Raw genomic sequence first — 20,479 nt, 5'->3', positions numbered from 1 at the left:
AAACCTTTGTGCCAAGAAAGGGTGGCCATTTCCCTGCTTCACAGATAAGGTTCAGTGGAATTTGGTCTGACTTTACTAAATTATCAAAATCCAGTTGGATTCTATTAAAAAACTTCAGGGTCTTATCCAACTTACATAGTATTTTAGAAAAAATATTATTTTAAATAGCATTTTTTGAAAATTTGTTTGACCATCTGGGTGTAATACAAGTGTTCCCAATGTTGAGGACTCTGTGAAACAATGATTCAGAGAAGGGCATGGTTGTAGTCATGAAAATGAAAATTCTTGTAAATGAAGTGAGCCAGCCATCTTGAAGCTGCAAAGCATAGTACCGCCATCAAGACAAGTGTAGTTCTAGCAACTGCAGACATCCCAGTTTGCTTGGTTGCAGCAACAATTCCGATTGAAACAATGGACACGACCTGCAGAACAACCTCAAGTGCATTGAGACCCTTGTATGCAACGCGGCAACTGCTGCAGTTCACTACATGTGACCAATACCTGAAAAACCAGATGCAAAAACTTCAAATGCGCTCAATCTACTTGTTCATGAACCAAGTTCTTTCTATTTAAATGAAACATTTTTATAGAAGTTCATTTTTCTGATCATAAAGTGTCAACTTGATGCATACTTTTCCTATGTCTGTACAAAGATCCAAGTTTCATTTCTTTTCCAGCAATTGTCACCAATTCAACACAATAATGTCACCAAATGGGGACAGCCTAATGGTATGAAAGTTCGGACCTCTTGTGTGAGGTCTCAAGCTCAAATCTTGATTTCAGGGGTGAGGGAAATGGAAAGAGCTATTCCACATTCTATAGCTAATCTCACGGACTATAAAGGAAAAATTTTACAAGAATGCTCCGATATTAGGACACCGACTCCAAGCATAAAAATCTTTTTGTTGAATCTATTAAGAAGGCAATTTTTGCAAAAAATATCTTCCTTACGACACTGCAAAAGAAGCTGTTATCTCATTCAAAAGCCAAAAAACCGTTAAAAGTTGAAGCTCTAAGTCTGCTCAGTAATTACCTGTCCATTAGTTGCTCTTTTGGAGTAGATGGGGGAAGTCCACTGAACATTTCTCCCCAGTTAATTTGACCATCTGAGTATTTCTTTAACCACTTTCTGAAAGCAACCACTTGAGCATCTGACTTTGTTGGCACAAAACAAGCCTTTTGCCAATTGGACGAGCCAGCATCCATTATCTTACGTTCCTACAGAAAACAAGCTAGCCAAATGGATTAAAAGATAATTTTATATTCCATCAATTCATCCATTGAGTTGCTGACTCTTGCATCAGACAAATATTTTTACTACGGCGATACTATTACCTCTATGTGAAGAAGATATAAATCTGAATCGAGAACCAGATTTAGTCTCACATGAAACACCCATCTTGGAATGATTTTGTCAATCCAAACTCCAAAATTTCTTGGGAATATTAATATCAATCTGCTTCTACCAGGACTAACTGGAACACAGTAAAAAACAAGAAGCCCTCTTTGTTGTGGCACATTTGAATTTGATGATGGCTGCTGAACCAACCAACAGGATTGGAAGTAAAGACACAGACAAATAAATCTGAAGTTGAATATGATAAAATCTAAAATGAGAAAAAAATGGAGTTGAAAGAATGTCTTACCATATTGTTTCCAGCTGATGACACTGATCCATTACCTTGATCTGATACATTACCTGGATTCACGGAAGTGAGACTAACAGCAGAATAATATGTACAAGGTGCCATAAATCTGCTATTCCCACCATATCGAGTAGCTTGGAAACCATTTTTGTCCAACTTTTCAATGCTGATATCAATTGGTGCTCCTCCTTCTCTATCAAGCTTAACTGTGAAAGAACATAGTGTCAATTATATAAAAAAAAATGTTGCATATAACTATAAACCAAAATGGAATACAATGCCAAACAAAAGGTAGAATTAATTTAAAAGTTCTTATCTGTTCTTGGATGGTGGATTTGGCAGCAGTTTAAAATGTGCATAAGGGACATGAGAAGGGTCCATTAGATTTTCAATCAAGATTTCATACCTGAAAATGACCATTTAGTTTACATATGAATGAATTGGGTGCAGATTGATAGAAATAGAGAAGAGATTTCCATGTGTCCTTGAAGTAGTCAGATTTTGTAGTACATTTGTGGAAATACTAAGCAAAAGATAACAGAAGCAATTAATTTGCCACTTGCAGAAGACAACTTCTATCCTCTTCTTTCCGCAGATAATAGCCATGGCAACTATAAAACTAATACAATTAAACAACTGTCTTGGATCTTTAAATTATATGTGCCTAGGATTACTTATGTCGTGCAGGCAATTTGAGTAGTATATGCATACAGGAACATAGAAATCAGCCCTAATCTCTGTTATAGAAGAATGATAATTTGATTAGGAAAGAATCAGGAGTGACATATCATATCTTGCATACCCAAAAGGAAAGTCTCTATTTGCCATTGGTTTGACGTATGATGGATCATCCAGTTCTGGAATATATGGGGGTTTTTTCTTTGAAAGGATATCTTTGTATTCAGGATTGCTGTTTGGCCAAAACCACAATATGCCATTCTGCACGGTACATGGATAAGCAGCAACACATGCTTTCTTGAATGTATGGACCTGGATAAATGATAATGACATGGAAGATAGGTTAAAAATCAGCAATCAAGGCACTGAAAAATAAATAGGGAAAAATTAAGGTGTCATACCGGAGGGCCATCTGGGGGTGCCTGAGGAATAAATTTGCAGTCCCCAGAGCCATTGAAACACCAACCATGGTACACACATTGCAATCTCCCCCACTGATCAATCCTTCCTTCAGATAATGGTGCCAATCTATGAGGACAAGTATCATCAAACACTTTCCATGAACCCTCATTCCTATCCCACCACACAACCACATCAAAACCTATCACTTTCTTTGCATGTGGCACTCTCTTGTCTAGATCACGCACTGGCATAACTGGATACCACTGAGAAAACCAATCAAATTTCTCTTCTTGGCTATCAGTTTCAAGCAGAGGATCTGTTGGGTCTATGGGTTCTGTTGAAGCTGTAGATGATGATGATGTGGCGAAAAGCTTTGATCTTGATAAAAGCTTTGATCTTGATGTGTTTCTTTGAATTGATTTGAGAAATGAAGTGGGTATTGGACAGAACTGAAAATTCAAGAATTGGGTTTTGTGGAGTGTGGTTGGTGTTGATGGGATTTGAAGTGAAGGGATCAAGGAACCTTTAAGAGCTTCCATTTTATTGCTTGTGGAAGTAAGGACTGAAAAATGCATTTCAGTTCTGCATTTATTCGAGTAGGTAAGTTTTGTACATTTTTTGTGGTCAAAAACAGAATAAATGAACTCCAGTACGGAGCAATTAATTTAAGATTATTTTTTTCTGAAACATTTGCATTTTTTTTCTTGACCTTCAAATTTCTTAATTTTTAACTATAACCTGAATTTTCAAAGATCTTCAACAATTTTCCATTGGGTTTTAATTTTCATGATAAATAGGGGGATGAGAATTTGCATTTGTATGATTCAAGTCCTAGCTAGCATTAACTCTTAAGTGGTTTAGAATTTGGATATTTGATAACTTGTCGCTTGGAATTGTGATAGTTGTGAAGAATTTTGGTACCTTTATATTAGTTCCTTCCATTCCGATTATAATTTAATTAGGCGTTGATATGCGTACTGCAGATTTATCTTTATTATTTTTAAAATTTTTATTTTGGTGCATCCAAGCATGCACTTATTTCTCCTCCTGGAAGATGATATTATCTTATTAAAATACAATAGAACAATAAATTGGAAATTTATTCTATTATATTCCATTATGATCTACAAAACCTGCATTTGATGTTCCTCTTTCTTTTTTTCTGTCTCACGGGTTCATTTTGACAATGTTCTTTATGACCAAATTGTCTCCTTGACATAGGATGTTTTTCAGTAAGGTTGAACAAAATTGATTCTTGAACTTTGCTTGCGTACAAACTACAATGCAGCAGCCTCCATTGTTGCGCTGTCATTTGGCCTAAAACTGCAGAATTTCACCCATTGGAATTGATTTCAAATCTGTACTATATATACATAGATGTGTCATACCAACATTTGCCTAATACACTACTTTCAATGCCTAGTTGTAAGTAAATATTTCAGCGAAGGGCATGATTATAGTCATGGTAATGGAAGGTTTTGTAGATGAAGTGAGACAACCATCTTGAAGCTGCAAAGCATACTACTGCCATTGTAACCAGTGTAGTTCTAGCAGCCGCTGAGATGACACTTTCTTTGGCTGCAGCAACAATACCAATTGAAACTAGGGAAATTACTTGCAGAATGACCTCAAGAGCACTAAGACCCTTATGTGCTGAATTGCAGCTGTGACAGTTTACGACATGGGACCAGTACCTGAAAATTTATTTCCAAATTTATAAAAAGAATTAAGTTCATGCAAATGAATATGTAAAACTTGACTCTAGTTGTATAAGTCATTACCTGTCCATCAGCTGTTCTCTAGGAGGAGTTGATGGAAGAGCCCCACTATACTTTCCTCTCCAATCAACTTGACCACCAGCATACTTGTTCAACCATCTTCTGAAACCGACCACAAGGGCATCTGACTTGGTTGGCACAAAACAAGCCTTTTGCCAATTGGCAGGGCCACCATCCATGATCTTACGCTCCTGCAATTAGAATTCAGAAGTCACTTGATATGTTACAGACTAAAGAATATGGCATACCAAAACTGAAATATCTTAGTTTAACAGTTTCCAAAATAAAACTTAAATACTTTAAAGTAAACAGAAGGGACAAAAAATCTTCGCATTATAAATATGTTAAAAAATTCCAATGGACTGATGAATAATTGAACAGAGAATGCACACTAGACAGGGTAATGCCATATTGTAAAGTTGCAAGACCATTCAAATATATGTTCATCCAGGATTTACCAAAAGATGGAAAAGGAAAGGTCGTAAACAATACATCATATTTTGACTTTTTCAATAAACTGAATCTATGAGTTTTTCATAATAATATATGCTTCCAGAGTCAATCAACTCACAAGATGCAAAAGAAAATTATCTTCTCTTAACATAAGAAGATTGGAATCACCTCCACATGAAGAAGATACAAATCTGAATCCAGAATCAGGTTTTGTCCCACATGAAACACCCATCGTGGAACAATTTTATCAATCCAAACTCCAAAGTTTCTTGGAAAGACCCATATCAATCTGCTATTGCCAGGACTAACTGGGATGCAAATAAAAATTAAAGCCATCCTCCGATGCGTTGACAGTTGCTGCACACAGAAATTTTGTATGGACAAAGATAAGAACATGAAAGCAAATAAAAATAAGGAAAATCCGGTTATCTTTTACAAGACTAATGTAACAACCTATTTATATACTCATCTCATAACAGACAGGCATCATCCATAATATCACAGAGTCTGCTCAGCTACAAATATTTACAAGAGAAATTCTCTGAAGAATTAATTTCTAGTGACTTCTTGTTACATGTATTTTTCATCCATAAAATTACTGATTGCTATGGATTTAGCAGGTTATTAGACTTCAGAAATTAAAAACTTCTATGTTTCTGTCATTTTTCTAGTGAAGTGGAATGCTATCATCCCATGTTTTTATTATAATGATGCACATCAAAATAATGCTCACCTTTTTGGTATGAGGTGAAGACACAGTTCCATTACCTTGATCTGCCACAGGTTCAGTATAAGCATAAAATATACATGGTGCTATAAATTTACTACTGCCCCAATCCATCTTTCCAGTGAAACCATCTCGGTCTAGTTTCTGGACACTCAAATCAATGGGTCTTCCTCCTTCTCTATCAACCTTCACTGTGAAGGAATTTTAGTTTGAGTCATAAAAATTCTACGCATAAAGAGAAAGGAATATAATGACTTAAAGTAAGGCTTATCCAAAAGTTGTTATCCACCTTGGGGTTTTCTTGTTCGCATTATTCCATAATGTGCATAGGGGACATGAGCGGGATCCATAAGATTTTCAACCAAGACATCATACCTGAAAATGCAAATACAGTTTAGAGAAATGCAGCAAAAATTAGTTTAATTTACCTTACTTAGATGTATTCATAAATTTTCTTTCAAAGAGAGAAGGAATAAGTTCATGCCAATATCCAGTTGAGAAATATTCCCATCTTGAAATAGAAATCAGGTCAACTATAAGAAATATTATGTGGAAGCTAAGTCTTTTTCAGTGTTACATGTGCCTCACACTCTATGGGATAAATGGCATATAGGCTGAAGTACATTCACTATGACAGAAAGAAACATAGATTAATAGATTATGTGTTTGAGCAGAAATTTAGATGTACATAAGCTTAGATGATATTTTCACTTACCCATACGGAATATCTCTATTTCCCATTAACTTTGTGAATGATGGATCATCCAATTCTGGTATAGAGGGAGGTTTTTTCTTCATAATAATATCTTTGTATTGAGGATCAGTGTTAGGCCAAAACCACACAATATCATGATGCACTGTACTGGGATAAACTGCTACACATGCTTTCTTGAATGTGTGGACCTGCATTATTTGATGGAAATGACAATTAAAATCCATATTTGACAAGTGCTGAGAATGTATAATAAAATAATAATAAACCAATGCTGCAAGAAGAAGAAATGAAAAGAGCTATACCCTAAACAATCTTCCTCAATGGTTACTTTATCCATGTAAATATTAGGGGACACAATTTAATTCCAAAATAGCATTGTCTGTATCATCACAAATTGACAATGACTATCTACTAGTTTACTAAATGGATTACTATATTTGTTAATTTCCAGTAGGATTATCATAGTTTCATTTTGTAGGCCTTCTTTTAGCATTTTCAATGTTTTAGCAAATTAACCAAATTGCACCTGTGCTGTGCTCCGAGGTTAACAATTTTTTTTTTTTTTCAGTTCAAGTTAGTACAGTAGCTTGGCGGGTGGCCTACTCAATTGAAAGTAAAATTGATCATGCTTAAAAGTTCAATCAATTACAGACACATGGACAACAAAAGGCAACCTATAATGCTTCAATCTTAATGGACTAATGCTGTATTTGATCACCTAGGAAAAAAGTAGAATCTTGAATTTCACCAATCACCATAGATGCACAAAACCTTTTAACATTTATCTCCTCTATGATAGTCTAACATATAACCAAGAAAAAGATTAACTGAAACCCAAAAATGCAAAATGTGTGTGATGCTATTATTGGAAAAAAAAGTCACATAAAAAATAGTTTTAGGCCATGAGAAAAATGAACAGAGACTAAAGTTAAGGAGTTCTTACAGGAGGAGACTAAAGTTAAGGATTTCTTACAGGAGGACCATCTGGTGGTGCTTGGGGGATAAACTTGCAGTCTCCAGAGCCATTGAAGCACCAACCATGGTAAACACACTGCAACCTCCCCCACCGATCAATTCTTCCTTCAGATAATGGGGCCAATCTATGAGGACAAGTATCATCAAATACCTTCCAGGCACTCTCATTCCTATCCCACCAAACCACCACATCAAGGCCCATCACCTTCTTTGCATGTGGCACCCTCTTGTCCAGATCACAAACTGGCATAACTGGATACCACTGAGAATACCAATCAAACTTCTCTCCATGGGAAGCAGCTTCAAACTCTGGCTCAGGTGGTTGAATGGATTCTGTTGAAACAGAGGATGGTGATGATGTGGTGGTGAAAAGCTTGAATTTTGATATGTTCGTATGAATTCTTGAGAAAGATGAAGTTGGTAATGTATTAAACTGGGAATTCAAGAATTTGGGTTTGGTGAATTGGGTTCTGTCGAGTGAAGCTGGGACGTGAAATGATGGAATAGAGGAGGTTCTAATGGTTTCCATGGCTGACTGTTTTAGCGCTGAAGCCAGAGGGATAGGGCGAAAGGAAGAGAGTAAAAAGGACATGAGGCTGGAAATGCAACTTACTACTAAAGTAGTCACTCACTGAACTTGAGGCTCTAAATAAACTATATGTGTGTGCGTGTATATATATATATATATATATATATATATATGAAATTAATTATAATATCTTTATTTCTTGGACAATATTTTAAAAATACTTTTCAAAGAATTTTTAACCATCCATAATAATTTTTTTGGATAAATTGTCAATATAGTTAACGTACTTTCTTTAATAATTTTGATTTTTATTATTTACTAATTTCTGTGAGAGAAAGGAAAAATAGACCTTTTCTTAATACGTTGAAATTTTTTTCAGGGACTTTTTTTATTCCTACATTGCATTCTATAAGCATCCTTTCAAAAAGTGAACAAATCGTGAAAATTTGAGAGAATTTTTTGAAATAACATTTTTAAAAAATTAAAAAATAGAATTCATATGAATATGTCTTATTTTTTAAATGAAAATATTGGAAAATGAATTTTACAATTTTTAATATTTAATTTATATTTGAAAATAACTTTGTTGCATGTACATTCGTAAAAAATAATTTTTATTTTTTTTAACAAATTTTTTATTTTTATAAAATGTAATAAAAAAATATAGATAATTTGTTCTCCTATTAATAAGACAAAAATAATTTTTTAATTCAAAATTTTAATATAGATATTTATACCTTTTATAATTAAAAATAAATCATTATGAAATATATTCAGAAAATTATTACTTTTAAATCTTTTAATTTGTATTACACATGTATTTTATAATAATATAATTTTTTTTATCGTTGTAATTATGTATTTTTAAATAAATATTTATTTTTTTATAGAAAAATTATAAGAAAGTTATTATTTTTTATTTTCAAAATTGAACTTTTTTTTATAATGAAAAACAATAAAAAATAATATTCATGCCTTTCAATTACTTTTTAAATTGGAAATATTAACTTCTCTATAACAATAATTATATTACACTTTTTTATAATTAACTAATAATTGTTGGTAAAAATATTAATTTAAAACAATAAAAGTAATTATGCTATTATAAAATAAATAGATAAAAAATTTTTAAAGTACAATAAACTTTTAAATATATTTTATAATGATTTACTTTAATAATGAAAGATGTGTATTTTTTAATTTTTAAATTAAAATTTTTACTACTAAAAATTTTTTATATTTTTCAAAATTTTTTTAATTTTCTATAAAAAATAAAAATTTAAGTTTTGTAAAAAAAATAAAAAAAATTATTTTACACAAACAAATATGCTCAATTTTTTTTGCAATTAAAAAAAATAATTATTATTATAATTCTCACAAAGAGAAAATTATTAAAAAAAAAGAATCTAGTAATTTTCCCAACACTTGGCAATATTATAGTTGTTGAACTTTCAAATAAAATTAATTTATACCTATAAAAAAAATCAAAAGATGAGGTTCTAAAATATTCTTGTGACGTAATTAAATACCAAATGAAAGACTAAAACTTATAACAACTTTAGTTTTGATGTTAGACCACTTGCAAATATTTATTTTTGCGAACTTCAAACTATAGATGTACAGTTTTATATGCTTAAGCGAGTATTTTGAGCCCTACATCAATTGAATATTGAAAAAAATGTTTCATATATAACTTGGTATATTCTTTTCCGACGAGTTGTCCCGTAGTTAAATTCAATTCATTTTATCAACACATTTTTTTGTTAATTAATAATTAAATTTAAATGAAATGACTAAAGTATTATTGTTATTAATATTAAAAATCAATTTAGTTTGGCTTTAAAAAATAGAGAATAAGAGGGCGTTTAGTTTCAGTACTTTAACTTTTGACTTAAAATATATTTTTTAACTTATTCGTCAAATTAAAAAATAAGTAATTAAATTGTTTTATAAAATTACTTAAAAATAACTTTTAAATGGTTTAAGTGTTTAATTAAAAGGTAATTAAAATTAATTTAATTTATTAAAATTACCAAAAAGGATATGTAATTAAATATTGTAGTTGTTAAAATGAAGATAATGTTGATATTTTTAAAAATTATTAGAATAACATAATATTTTATTTAGTTAAAGAGTAATTTTAAAATAAATAGATAATAATAAGAAAGATATTTTACTTATTACTTTTCACTTATTTTAAATTGTTTTTTTAATTTATAAGCCAAACTAAATGCTATTTACTTATAATTTTCTACTATAAGTTGTAAATAGATTTGACCAATTTATAAGCCAAACCAAATACCCCATAAAATAGTTTATTGTTTTGTCTCTCTTCTTTATTCCTAAATAAAATAAATCATATTCACAAGAACTTTATGTAATAAATCAAGACAGTAAGATACATTTTCAATTCAAATTTTCAATCACAATTAGAATGCAAGACTAGGTCTAGCATGATTGTGAAGTGCATGCTCGTGTAGGAAAATTAAAACTCATTCAAGACTCGAGAATTATACAAGAAAAATATGACATCTGTTAAGGATCTGCAAACTAATATCCCTTTCCTGATTACTCTGATCTGCACAAGAAACTTGAGCAATAACATCTAGATAGTCAAAATAGTTCTAAGTGATGGATTAGCCATTTCACAATGAAGGCCAGTCTTTACATTAAAGATTAATACATAATATAGAAATTCATGCATATCTGGGGTTCAATTTTACAAAAAAATTTGAACTCCCATGTGCATCGGACAATTTTGCTTAGACCTTGCTCTGCAGAAAATAAAACTAGTTAAAATTTGCATATCTTTCTAATCAAAGTTAACTTCAGTCTAGGAGCCTACTTGAATCTCACTTAAAGCAGCTTCATCCATCTGATCTTGTCTAAGAGTGAAAGGGAATGGAGGCCTATCTACAGAAAGTGTACCTTCTAATACCTTAACCACTTCAACAATAGTAGGTCGCAGAAATGGTTGATTTTGCATGCACCACAAGGCAATCCTCATTACTCTTGATATTCCTTCAGAATCCGTGCAATCCTCCAAGTTCAGTTTTTCATCCATACTGTCAGTTAAATGTTGCAGACTGTTACTCAAAATATCTCTTCTATGTGTCACAATTTGCAACAGCATCTCCCCAAACATGTAGATATCTCTCTCTGCCGGCGACTCCGAGGAGGAAGCTGCCTCCTTTTGGAGTAAGCTTCTAAGTCCAAAATCAGTGAGCTTAGGGGCCAACTTCTCATCAAGCAAGACATTTTCGAGCTTCAAGTTCCCATGAGCTACACATACCTGACACTCTGAGTGCAAATAAGCAAGGGCTCTTGCAACTCCAAGAGCAATGTCAAACCTCTGTTGCAAATTCCCATCATTCTGGCCTTGCTCCATGTTGAAGAGCCAATTATCTAGAGAGCCATTGTGAACATAGTCGTATAATAAGAACCTGTGATTTGCCTCAAAACAGAAACCCTTTAATGACACAAGATTCCGGTGGTGCATTCCCCCTAAGTTAGAGACTGCCACTCGGAAATCCTTCTCATTTGCAGTTGCATCATTCAGCTTCTTAGCAATAACTGGCCTTTTGTTGGGAAGTACACCCTTATAAACAGTGGGGCCGAGTTGATCTGCAAAATTGCCAGTTAGATCTTTTATCTCTTCAAAGGATAACCTGATAAGTACACTGTAATGAGCATTCATTTGAGCATCCTTGCTAAAGGGAATTCTTGCCTGAGCCTTAATTTTCCGTCTATGGTACACAAACCAAAACACAAATGTCTCAAAGGTCAGCAAACCTGAGACTGTAACGAAAACTACCAAGGCAACAGCTCCCACAAACTTCTTGTTGTCAACTTCACGGTCAATAAATCCTTTAGACAATGTAGGAATTGGCTTGGGGTTAAAATGAGGATCAGATTGTTGAGCTGAAACAGCCTGAGGGACCAAACACACTTTTAAGAATGAAGTAGCAGGAACAGAAGGGTTCCTATACCCACTAATAAAGCTAGTTCGTTTGATTGTACATATACCTGAACCATCATTTTTTGAAGTTGCTGCAATGCAGGTAGGGTCATTAGAGCAGTATTCTTTGCACTTCTTCTCATTTAGCATCATATGAACATCTTGAGGTGGATAAAGCCCATATAAAACTGACTGCTTCATATCCAACATGCTTGTATTCATCTTGCAGTTGCTCAAATCCACCATCTTCTTGCATCCAAAACCACCTGAATCCATTGTAACAAAGGAAGCTCCCCAGTTCGATGAATCCTGGTAAAGACAATCACAGACAGGTCCTGTTGAATTAAACCTGCATAATCCATACAAACCACAAGAACCAAACACATCACATTGGTTCCCAACTGCTTGCCACGCTATTTTCCATTCATGAAGCACATTGTCCCATGAATATATTCTCAAGTTCCCGTCAGAATCCATCCTAAGATGCCTCAAAGTGACAGAAGGGTCTTTGAAATCATTGCTTGATGTCGACCAAACAGTTCTATTAGTACCATCTATTAGCCTCAAAAACCCATCAGCATCAAATCTTGCTTCCTTAATAGTAATACTACTAGAAAAGCTCAAATGACTACTCCAATATGTCACATTGTTCTCCCACACAAGGGCAAGCTCTCCAGAGCGCCGAATCACAAAGTTATAGTAACTAGAAATTGACTTCGTTGAAGGAGCTCTTAGCGTTTGAGGAAAAAGCAGAGACTGGCCAGGAAGGAGAGTGCTCGTTGGGCTATGAAAACTTTCCCACAGCACTCTATCTCCATTGCCCACAAGAACTAAGTTCCCATTATTTAAAAGAGTAGCCTTTTTAACACCTAAACTAGAAGTGCTACTGCTCCAAAAAATTAAACCACTAGGGTTTTCAAACAAAATCAGCCTTCCATCCATAGAAAGTTTGATTGTGGAGTTCATAGACACTCTAAGACCACCACCAACAGCCCATACAGGTATATTTACAGTTTTATCCCCTAAATTATACCTGACACCCACAAGAAATCCATCATCATCTTTCTGACAACACTCCAAGAATCCAAATGCGAAGACCCCATTTTGAGACACCCAAGTCCTAGTTCTATCAAACCCAGAAATCTCAAAACCAAGAGGCGCTGATACCATAGCCGGCTCATCACAAAAGCCACAAGAAACAAAACACAGAGACAAAACAACAGCCAAAACAGAGCTAAACCGGAATCGGTTTGTCTTACCTTGAAAATGCTTGATGGGTATCTCAAAATCCGGCTCTCTAGGCGAGGCCACCCACATTTCAGCCGCAAAAGCTTAGAACGCAGTCTCACAAGGTCGCAGCAGTTAGGTACTCAGGTGGGCTAGAAGTGACTGAATTTGAATCTTGGATAGTCATCATGAACCTACATCTTTTTGTGGACTTTGGAGATTTCTGTAGCGTTTTCTGTCACCATACGGCTTGCTGCTTCTGAAGATTGGTTCGCCAAAGTTTTAACTTATTTGTAATTAAAAAAAAAAAGGGTTCTATATTAAAATGAATTTTTTTATTTTTTTTTTACTGTATGATATGAAAAGATAATTAATTTCTATATGTAAGTTAAATTTAAAATTTTAAAATTTATACAAGTAAAATTAATTGACAAATAAGCATATTTCACATAAATTACTAATGCCTCATTACAATTGCGATTGCTTCTTTTATCATTTCAATTTTCATTTTATTTATTTCTAAAAAAATTTCACCTTTTTCTTTTGAAAAGTATTTTTTTTTATTTAAAAAAAAAAACTTTCTTCAGTCAGTGCTTTTTTTTTTCTTCTAATAGACAAACATAGTGGGCTTTCAATTTCAGGTCCTTGGGTGTCATTATAGTGGGCTTTCAGGTGGAAGGGATTTGGGCTTCAAAAACTTAAAAATTGCATTGAGGTTTCAGAAAACAATACTGGGCATTGGACGAAGGAATGGGGTGGGTTCTCAATTGTTACAACTTTCGTGACAGTAACGGGTCTACCTAAATTGTTGAGTTATTTGGTTTTGAATGGAAGGTTTACATCTGAGCTACTTGCTTAGTTAAAGAATTAGATGCTGCTATCAAATGAAAAGTTGGCCGTGTAACGGTGTTTTATACGTGTTTTTGCCAAGTTGGCCTCTTTACATCGATTTCTGAAGAAGAACCTGTTTTTATGGAAGATGTCCCTCCACAGATTGAGGATCTCCTGTTCCAAGGATGTGACAGGTATGAGTTTTTTCAAAATGAATTTAACTTTATAACAAACTATATTTTATTCAAACATAATCTCTTTAATCGGAATATTTTTGCGAGTGTAGAAATTCTGGGAATTATTTTTGGGCAACCCCAATTTTGAAGAAATTTGATTATCAAGTCCTTGGTAAACCGGCTAGAAATTGAGTTCTGATGCTAATGAGTGTAGACAGCACTTGGGTTATGCCAATGCTCTCGTGAGGAACTTCAACACAGCATTCCACAGCCAGCCCAAAATGAATGACAAACAGTCTTTCTTATCTGCAAAATTTTCTTCCCCTTTCAGCAAATTAGCATCTGCTATTTCAACTACTGCATCAGGTAATGCGCCCTTTATATATTCCTTCAAGCTCAGTCTTCCACCAAACATGTCATCAGTCGGCTCCAAAGCTATGCATATCTCCTTTTGCTGAAACAATGCCTTCCGATCCATACTCTATACATCAGATTGAACTATGTCATTAGAAAGTTGAAATTGCCCAATATAGGATTACATAAAAAGGACAAAAAAAAATTCTAGAACATTACCAGGTGCCATATAACCAATAGTGGCCAAGGTTCTTGTTTGTGTCATAGAATCTCCTCACCTTAGAGCTTGGCGATGTCAAAATCAGCTACATGAGCAACCATATTTGCATCTAGCAGGACATTGCTAGGCTTCAAATCACAATGAACAATAGATCTAGAGAAGCCATGATGAAGATATTCCAATGCTGATGCAACATCTGTCATTATGTCTAGCCTATGACGGATATCCAAGCAATAGTTATGAGAGTACAACAACTTCTCCAAGCTCCCATTTGGCATGTAATCCAATATTAATGCTTTGAAGTCATAGTTAGAGCAACAACTTGTAATTTTGACAAGATTTCGAAGGCGGATATTGCTCATTACCTCGCATTCTGCATCAAAGCTCTTGAATGCTCCTAGTTGCGAATTGAAAACTTTTACAGCAACATCCATCCCATCACCAAGTCTTCCTTTATATACAGTACCAAAACCCCTTGTGCCAAGTAGGTTGCTACTGCAGAATCCATCTGTCGCCTTTTCAAGTTCCTGGAAGGAAACAATCACGAGATCTGGATCAACCACAGTTTCTATCTTAACTGTTGCCCTCTGACATCTTAATGAGACAAGTATGACAACAATTATCAATATTATAGCAGGGAGAATATATAAGAGTACTTTCTTGGTGGTAGTCTTTGATCTTCCATGACTACTAATTTTACATGGTGTCAATTGCAACAGGGGAGAACCACAAAGTTCATCATTTCCCGAAAATGTCTGAGATGAAAAATTTACAAAAACTCCTTCTGTGGGAACTTGTAATTTTTTGAAAGACAGATTTAGGTATGTGAGATACTTTAGTCTCTCTAGGGACTTGGGAATTGTTCCAGACAGGTTGTTATTGGCCAAATCCAAGGCTTCCAGGCTTATCAAGTTTCCAAATGACTCAGGAATAGGGCCTTCGAAATTGTTTTGCCTTAAGCAGAGGTTCATCAGGTTTTGGAGGTCTCCAATGGAATCTGGGATACTATCGGAGAAGTGATTACTGGATAATAAGTCTACTTGTCTTACAACTTTCAACTTTTCAATACTTAGTGGTACGTGGCCACTAAGTAAATTTGATGACAAGTTCAATTTTAAGACATTTCCATAAGGTAGAGGGTATTGTTGAAATAAAATTGTTGGAATCTAATTGCAGAGATCTTAGTGAACTAACATCCCCCAGGCAAGCTGGTAGAGCTCCAGACAGGTTGTTTCTGCTCAAAATTAATTCTCCCAAGCTACTCATTTGGCAAATATCATTGGGCAACGAACCATTCAACTTATTTCCTTGAAGATGCAAAACTTGGAGCTTCTGCAATCTACCTAGTGTAGCTGGAATTGATCCTACCAATTCATTGTTTTGCAGCTTTAAGATTGTCAAGTTGCTCAGTTGGCCTACTTCTCTTGGTATGTTGCCTTTGATGTTACAACTTTGCACATCAAAACAGTGTAAAGCAGAGAAATTACTGATTGAATTCGGAACGAGTGCCGTTGAGTGGATTGCCTGCTAATGCTAGTCTTGTTAATGCTTTGCAACTTGTCAAAAAAGAGAGAATGCTCAATTCCGGAACTGAAGATTCATCGGTAAAAAGATTATCTGGTATGTTAAGCACTTCCAGATTCCTTAAGTTGCCAAGACTATTAGGGATAGGTCCAGAGAAGGAGTTTGCGCCCAATGCCACAATCGTGAGCTTGGAACAATTGGAGATGGAACTAGGAAGTTGTCCACTAAACTGGTTGCTCCATATGTATATTTCTTCCAGATTCGGAAGACCATGGCCAAATTCTGATGGAAGTCTGCCTGAGAAGCGGTTTGATTCAAGTCCTATAATTCTTAAAGCTGTCATATTGAATAAAGGAGATGGGATAGTCCCTGCTAAGCTATTATACTTAAGGTTCAAGTACTCAAGATTTCGGAGTTCACCAATCTCAGATGGTATTGTACCTGCCAAAATATGAAAACAAATACTCTGAATTATGAAGTCTTTTATCTTTATAATGCCGTCAAATAGTTGAGATAATTTCTTGAAATGTGAATTTTGTATAAGAAAAAACAATCCAATCATCTGCATATGGTTATAATTATCTACCTGTTAAGCCAAGTTCATCGAAAGATAAGATCCCCAATGAACTACAATTAAATAGACTTATTGGAAAGGTTCCTGCAATTAAGAAGTCAGTGAGTTAATCGGCTACTGGCAAACCATTTTGAAATGCTAACATAAAAGGTGAAACATTTAAACCTTTGAGGCCATTGTTTCCCAAATCAAGGATCTGAAGTGCGACAAGAGACCCTATTTCCGCCGGTATTTCACCTGCAAAAATGTGTAAAAGAGGCTCAATTACTCAACAGATGATTAAAATTTTCAAGTTTGAAGACTCGTATAAATTCATAATTATTTGGTTCATCCTATGATTGTGAATTAACTGCTCTGTTGATATTGCAATTAGACATTGTCATTTGTCACCTATTAGTTTTTAATAGCAAGAAAATAAGGAAAAGGGTATTCAACCACGAGGATACTAGTCCAATTCCTAACTCTATTATTTTTAAGAAGAAAAGTTTCAAGACTTTCTGAAAATGTAAAATTCTATTTTCTACAAATACAAACATTATAATGACCTGTATAATTACTTTAAAAAAGGTAATTAATTAAATATCATACCTGTCAAGCCATTTGTTTGCATGGATAAGACCGACAACGAAGCAAGATTGAACAGACTTTTTGGAATGGACCCTGCAAATATATTGAAGACAGGATTAATTAAGTCGATGAGTATTCATCTATGGAAGAAGTTTTCAAAGCAATAAATAATTTTGATGGATTTTGTTGGTTATTAATTAATAGACCTATTCGTGAGCTTGAGGACTCAAAATAATCAAGGGTCATTTAAAAGTTGTAATTGAGGTTATGTCAACCACAAAAAACATCAGGGGCAAGAAGAGAACCTATTTCCACCGGTATTTCACCTGTACTTGCAAAACTTTTTAATAGAAGTTCAATTATTCGAGAAATCACGAAGACTTTAATCCTTTGTTTGGATGGAGAGAAATGGAGAGATAAAAAAAAAATGCATTTCTCTAATTTCTCTCGTTTGACCATTAAGAGAAGAGAAAGAAGAAGAATAGAGGAGAAATTTCATTTCTCAAATCTCTTAATTGACTTAAAATTTTTGTCTTCAAATTAGAATGAAATGGAGGGGAAATATTATTTATTAGGAGTGTTCGGTTCCAGTTCAGTTCGGGATTTGCCTAGGAACAAGAACCAAACCGGAATTTCAAAATTTCAGTACGGTTCCGGTTTGGTTATTCATTGTTTTGATTTCAGTTCGGTACAGTTCTCGGTTCTTCAATTTCGGTTCGGTTCGGTATTATTCCAATTCGATTCTCGGTTCTTAAAATAATTTTATGTAATTATTTCCTTAAAAAGTCATACTTGAATTAACATTTAAGTTTTAAATTGAGTTATTAATATATAATATATCATATAATATATCTTTTAGCTATATCTAAATTATATAATCTTCAATTATAAGGTGCATATATAACTTATGATTAAATATATTATATAATATAATAGTATATCATATAATATACATTTTAACAATTTATTAATCATATAATATTTAACTATAATATACAAATATAATTAAGAATTAATATATATATATATATAAGGTAATAGTATATTTATAATTAAGAATGATAAGGTAATTTAATGTATTTATAGTTAAAATTATTAAGAAAATATAGAAAAATGAAATGTAATATTAAGTTATATTTAGTTCATAATTATATATGCATACATAAGTATATATAATTATGTTGAAAGTATATAATACATCTTAAAAAAACATAGAAAAGCATATATATAAATTCAGTTCTCGGTTTGGTATGGTTTCGGTATAGTTCTGGTTCGATTCTTAGTGAAGAACCAGAATCAAATCAAAGTATCAAAATAAATTCGATTCAGTATAGTTCCTATCGGTTCTATACGGTTCTTCAGTTCGGTTTGGTTCCCCCAAGAACCGTGCACAGTCCTATTATTTATATTAAAATTACTTAGTAGAGGAAAATGAGATATAATTAAGTAGGGTTGTGCATGATTTTTGGGAGAACCGAACCGAATAGAAGAACCGTATAGAACCGATAGGAACCGTACTGAACCGAATTTATTTTGATATTTTAATTCGATTCTGGTTCTTCACTAAGAACCGAAATAGAACCGTACCAAAACCATACCGAATCAGAACCGAATCGAGAACCAAATTTATATATATGTTTTTCTATATTTTTTTTAAGATGTATTATATATTTTTAATATAATTATATACACTTATGTATGTATATATAATTATGAACTAAATATAACTTAATATTACATTTCATTTTTTTATATTTTCTTAATAATTTTAGTTATAAATATATTAAATTACCTTATCATTCTTAATTATAAATATACAATTATCTTATATTAATATATATATATAAATTAATTCTTAATTATATTTATATCTTATAGTTAAATATTATATGATTAATAAATAGTTAAAATGTATATTATATGATATACTATTATATTATATAATATATTTAATCATAAGTTATATATGCACCTTATAATTGAATATTATATAATTTAGGTATAACTAAATGATATATTATATGATATATTATGTATTAACAACTCAATTTAAAACTTAAATACTAATTCAAATATGACTTTTTAAGGAAATAATTACAAATTATTTTAAGAATCGAGAATCGAATTGAAATCATATCGAATCGAAGCGAATCGAAATCGAAGAATCGAAAACTATACTGAAATCAAAATAATGAAAAACCGAACCGAAATTAAAATAATGAAGAACCGAACCAAAATCATACTAAAATTTTAAAATTTTAATTTGATTCCAATTCTTAAATAAATCCCGAATTAAATTGAAAACGAATACTCCTAGAATTAAGCATCCAGGCAAAAGGTAAGAGATAGTTTACCTGTCAAGTTATTGAAAGACAGATAAAGCTCCTGAAGCAATGTAAGATTTCCAAGACCTGATCGGATGTTTCCGCTGAATTTATTTTTACCAAGATATACATGAACCAGCTCTCTGCATTTCCATAAAACTGAAGGAATCTGCATGATTTTTTAGAATTAAAATTTAAATCAAATTAAAATTAAAGTATAAAAAATTAGACTGAATTAAAAAAAATAAAAATAAAAAAATAAATCAAATTGAAATATTAAATATTTAAATGGAACTAAAACATATAAGAATGAAATCGAAATTAAAATTAGAATGAAACTGAACCTGCTCTCCCTTCTTTCCACAACAGAAAATTACTACTTATTGAAGTAGAAATAATTAAATTATAAATTAATAAAGATGTAATAAAAAAATCCAAATAATTTAATTGATAATTTGATTCACGCAACATATTAAACTTACAAAAAATTATATTTAGTATTTTTTTCTTAATTGATTATTTTATATAATCTTAATCCTCTATTTAAAATCTAGAATTTATGGTTATCGTTTATGGTCATCGATGTCAAAAAGTTTATTGTCATCGTCTCAATATGAAAATTTGAGATAGAGGGAAAAAGAATGGGGGTGGCTCATGGAAACTTTGCTCCAACCAGCTTATCTTCCAACTTTTTAAAATTAAGAAAAGACCCATGATTAGTATGCATTCACATTGAAAATTGTAGTTCAAAGTTGCTTCCAACACGTTACACTTTTTTTTATTTTTCTTTCTCCACATTCACATTGAAAATTTTACTTCAA

At 32.8% G+C, this 20,479-nt stretch overlaps 3 protein-coding genes and 1 pseudogene across 4 annotated transcripts; all 4 read right to left on the bottom strand.

Moving 5' to 3' along the window:
* Positions 1-80: 80 nt before the first annotated feature.
* Positions 81-3,349, bottom strand: LOC110671504 (protochlorophyllide-dependent translocon component 52, chloroplastic). Of its 2 annotated transcripts, none has more exons than XM_058142198.1 (7): positions 2,726-3,349; positions 2,449-2,636; positions 1,963-2,052; positions 1,647-1,854; positions 1,336-1,539; positions 1,034-1,218; positions 81-501 (listed from the first exon to the last, which is right to left on the bottom strand). In XM_058142198.1, exons 1-7 carry the CDS (start codon positions 3,299-3,301, stop codon positions 246-248), a joined length of 1,707 nt encoding a protein of 568 aa, XP_057998181.1. In that variant the 5' UTR covers positions 3,302-3,349; the 3' UTR covers positions 81-245. The 2 variants fall into 2 exon arrangements, with proteins under 2 accessions (XP_057998181.1, XP_057998182.1); XM_058142199.1 differs by having other exon boundaries at positions 1,336-1,536; positions 2,726-3,348.
* Positions 3,350-4,037: 688 nt separating this feature from the next.
* LOC110671505 (protochlorophyllide-dependent translocon component 52, chloroplastic) lies at positions 4,038-8,026 on the bottom strand. Its single transcript, XM_058142200.1, has 7 exons — positions 7,373-8,026; positions 6,400-6,587; positions 5,974-6,059; positions 5,691-5,875; positions 5,126-5,314; positions 4,508-4,695; positions 4,038-4,420 (listed from the first exon to the last, which is right to left on the bottom strand). Exons 1-7 carry the CDS (start codon positions 7,964-7,966, stop codon positions 4,165-4,167), a joined length of 1,686 nt encoding a protein of 561 aa, XP_057998183.1. The 5' UTR covers positions 7,967-8,026; the 3' UTR covers positions 4,038-4,164.
* A 2,487-nt stretch (positions 8,027-10,513) lies between these two features.
* Positions 10,514-13,286, bottom strand: LOC131177238 (G-type lectin S-receptor-like serine/threonine-protein kinase SD3-1). The gene has a single exon (XM_058142203.1). It carries the CDS (start codon positions 13,176-13,178, stop codon positions 10,737-10,739), a length of 2,442 nt encoding a protein of 813 aa, XP_057998186.1. The 5' UTR covers positions 13,179-13,286; the 3' UTR covers positions 10,514-10,736.
* A 1,035-nt stretch (positions 13,287-14,321) lies between these two features.
* Positions 14,322-19,833, bottom strand: LOC110671491 (receptor kinase-like protein Xa21; annotated as a pseudogene).
* Positions 19,834-20,479: the final 646 nt, after the last annotated feature.

The sequence above is a fragment of the Hevea brasiliensis genome, unplaced genomic scaffold (genome assembly GCF_030052815.1).
Source record: "Hevea brasiliensis isolate MT/VB/25A 57/8 unplaced genomic scaffold, ASM3005281v1 Scaf374, whole genome shotgun sequence".
In the NCBI taxonomy this organism is placed as follows: Eukaryota; Viridiplantae; Streptophyta; class Magnoliopsida; order Malpighiales; family Euphorbiaceae; genus Hevea; species Hevea brasiliensis.
The sequence above is the reverse complement of the archived record's forward strand: the minus strand, read 5'-3'. Positions and strand labels throughout refer to the sequence as shown.

Coding starts and splice junctions, on each gene's coding strand:
- LOC110671504 (XM_058142198.1), bottom strand. CDS start 3,301: ATGCATTTTTCAGTCCTTACTTCCACAAGCAATAAAATGGAAGCTCTT. Junction 2,053..2,448: donor AATAGAGACTTTCCTTTTGG/GTATGCAAGATA, acceptor GGTCATTTTCAG/GTATGAAATCTTGATTGAAA. Junction 502..1,033: donor AAAGAGCAACTAATGGACAG/GTAATTACTGAG, acceptor CTGGTTTTTCAG/GTATTGGTCACATGTAGTGA.
- LOC110671505 (XM_058142200.1), bottom strand. CDS start 7,966: ATGTCCTTTTTACTCTCTTCCTTTCGCCCTATCCCTCTGGCTTCAGCG. Junction 6,060..6,399: donor AATAGAGATATTCCGTATGG/GTAAGTGAAAAT, acceptor TTGCATTTTCAG/GTATGATGTCTTGGTTGAAA. Junction 5,876..5,973: donor GCGAACAAGAAAACCCCAAG/GTGGATAACAAC, acceptor ATTCCTTCACAG/TGAAGGTTGATAGAGAAGGA.
- LOC131177238 (XM_058142203.1), bottom strand. CDS start 13,178: ATGTGGGTGGCCTCGCCTAGAGAGCCGGATTTTGAGATACCCATCAAG.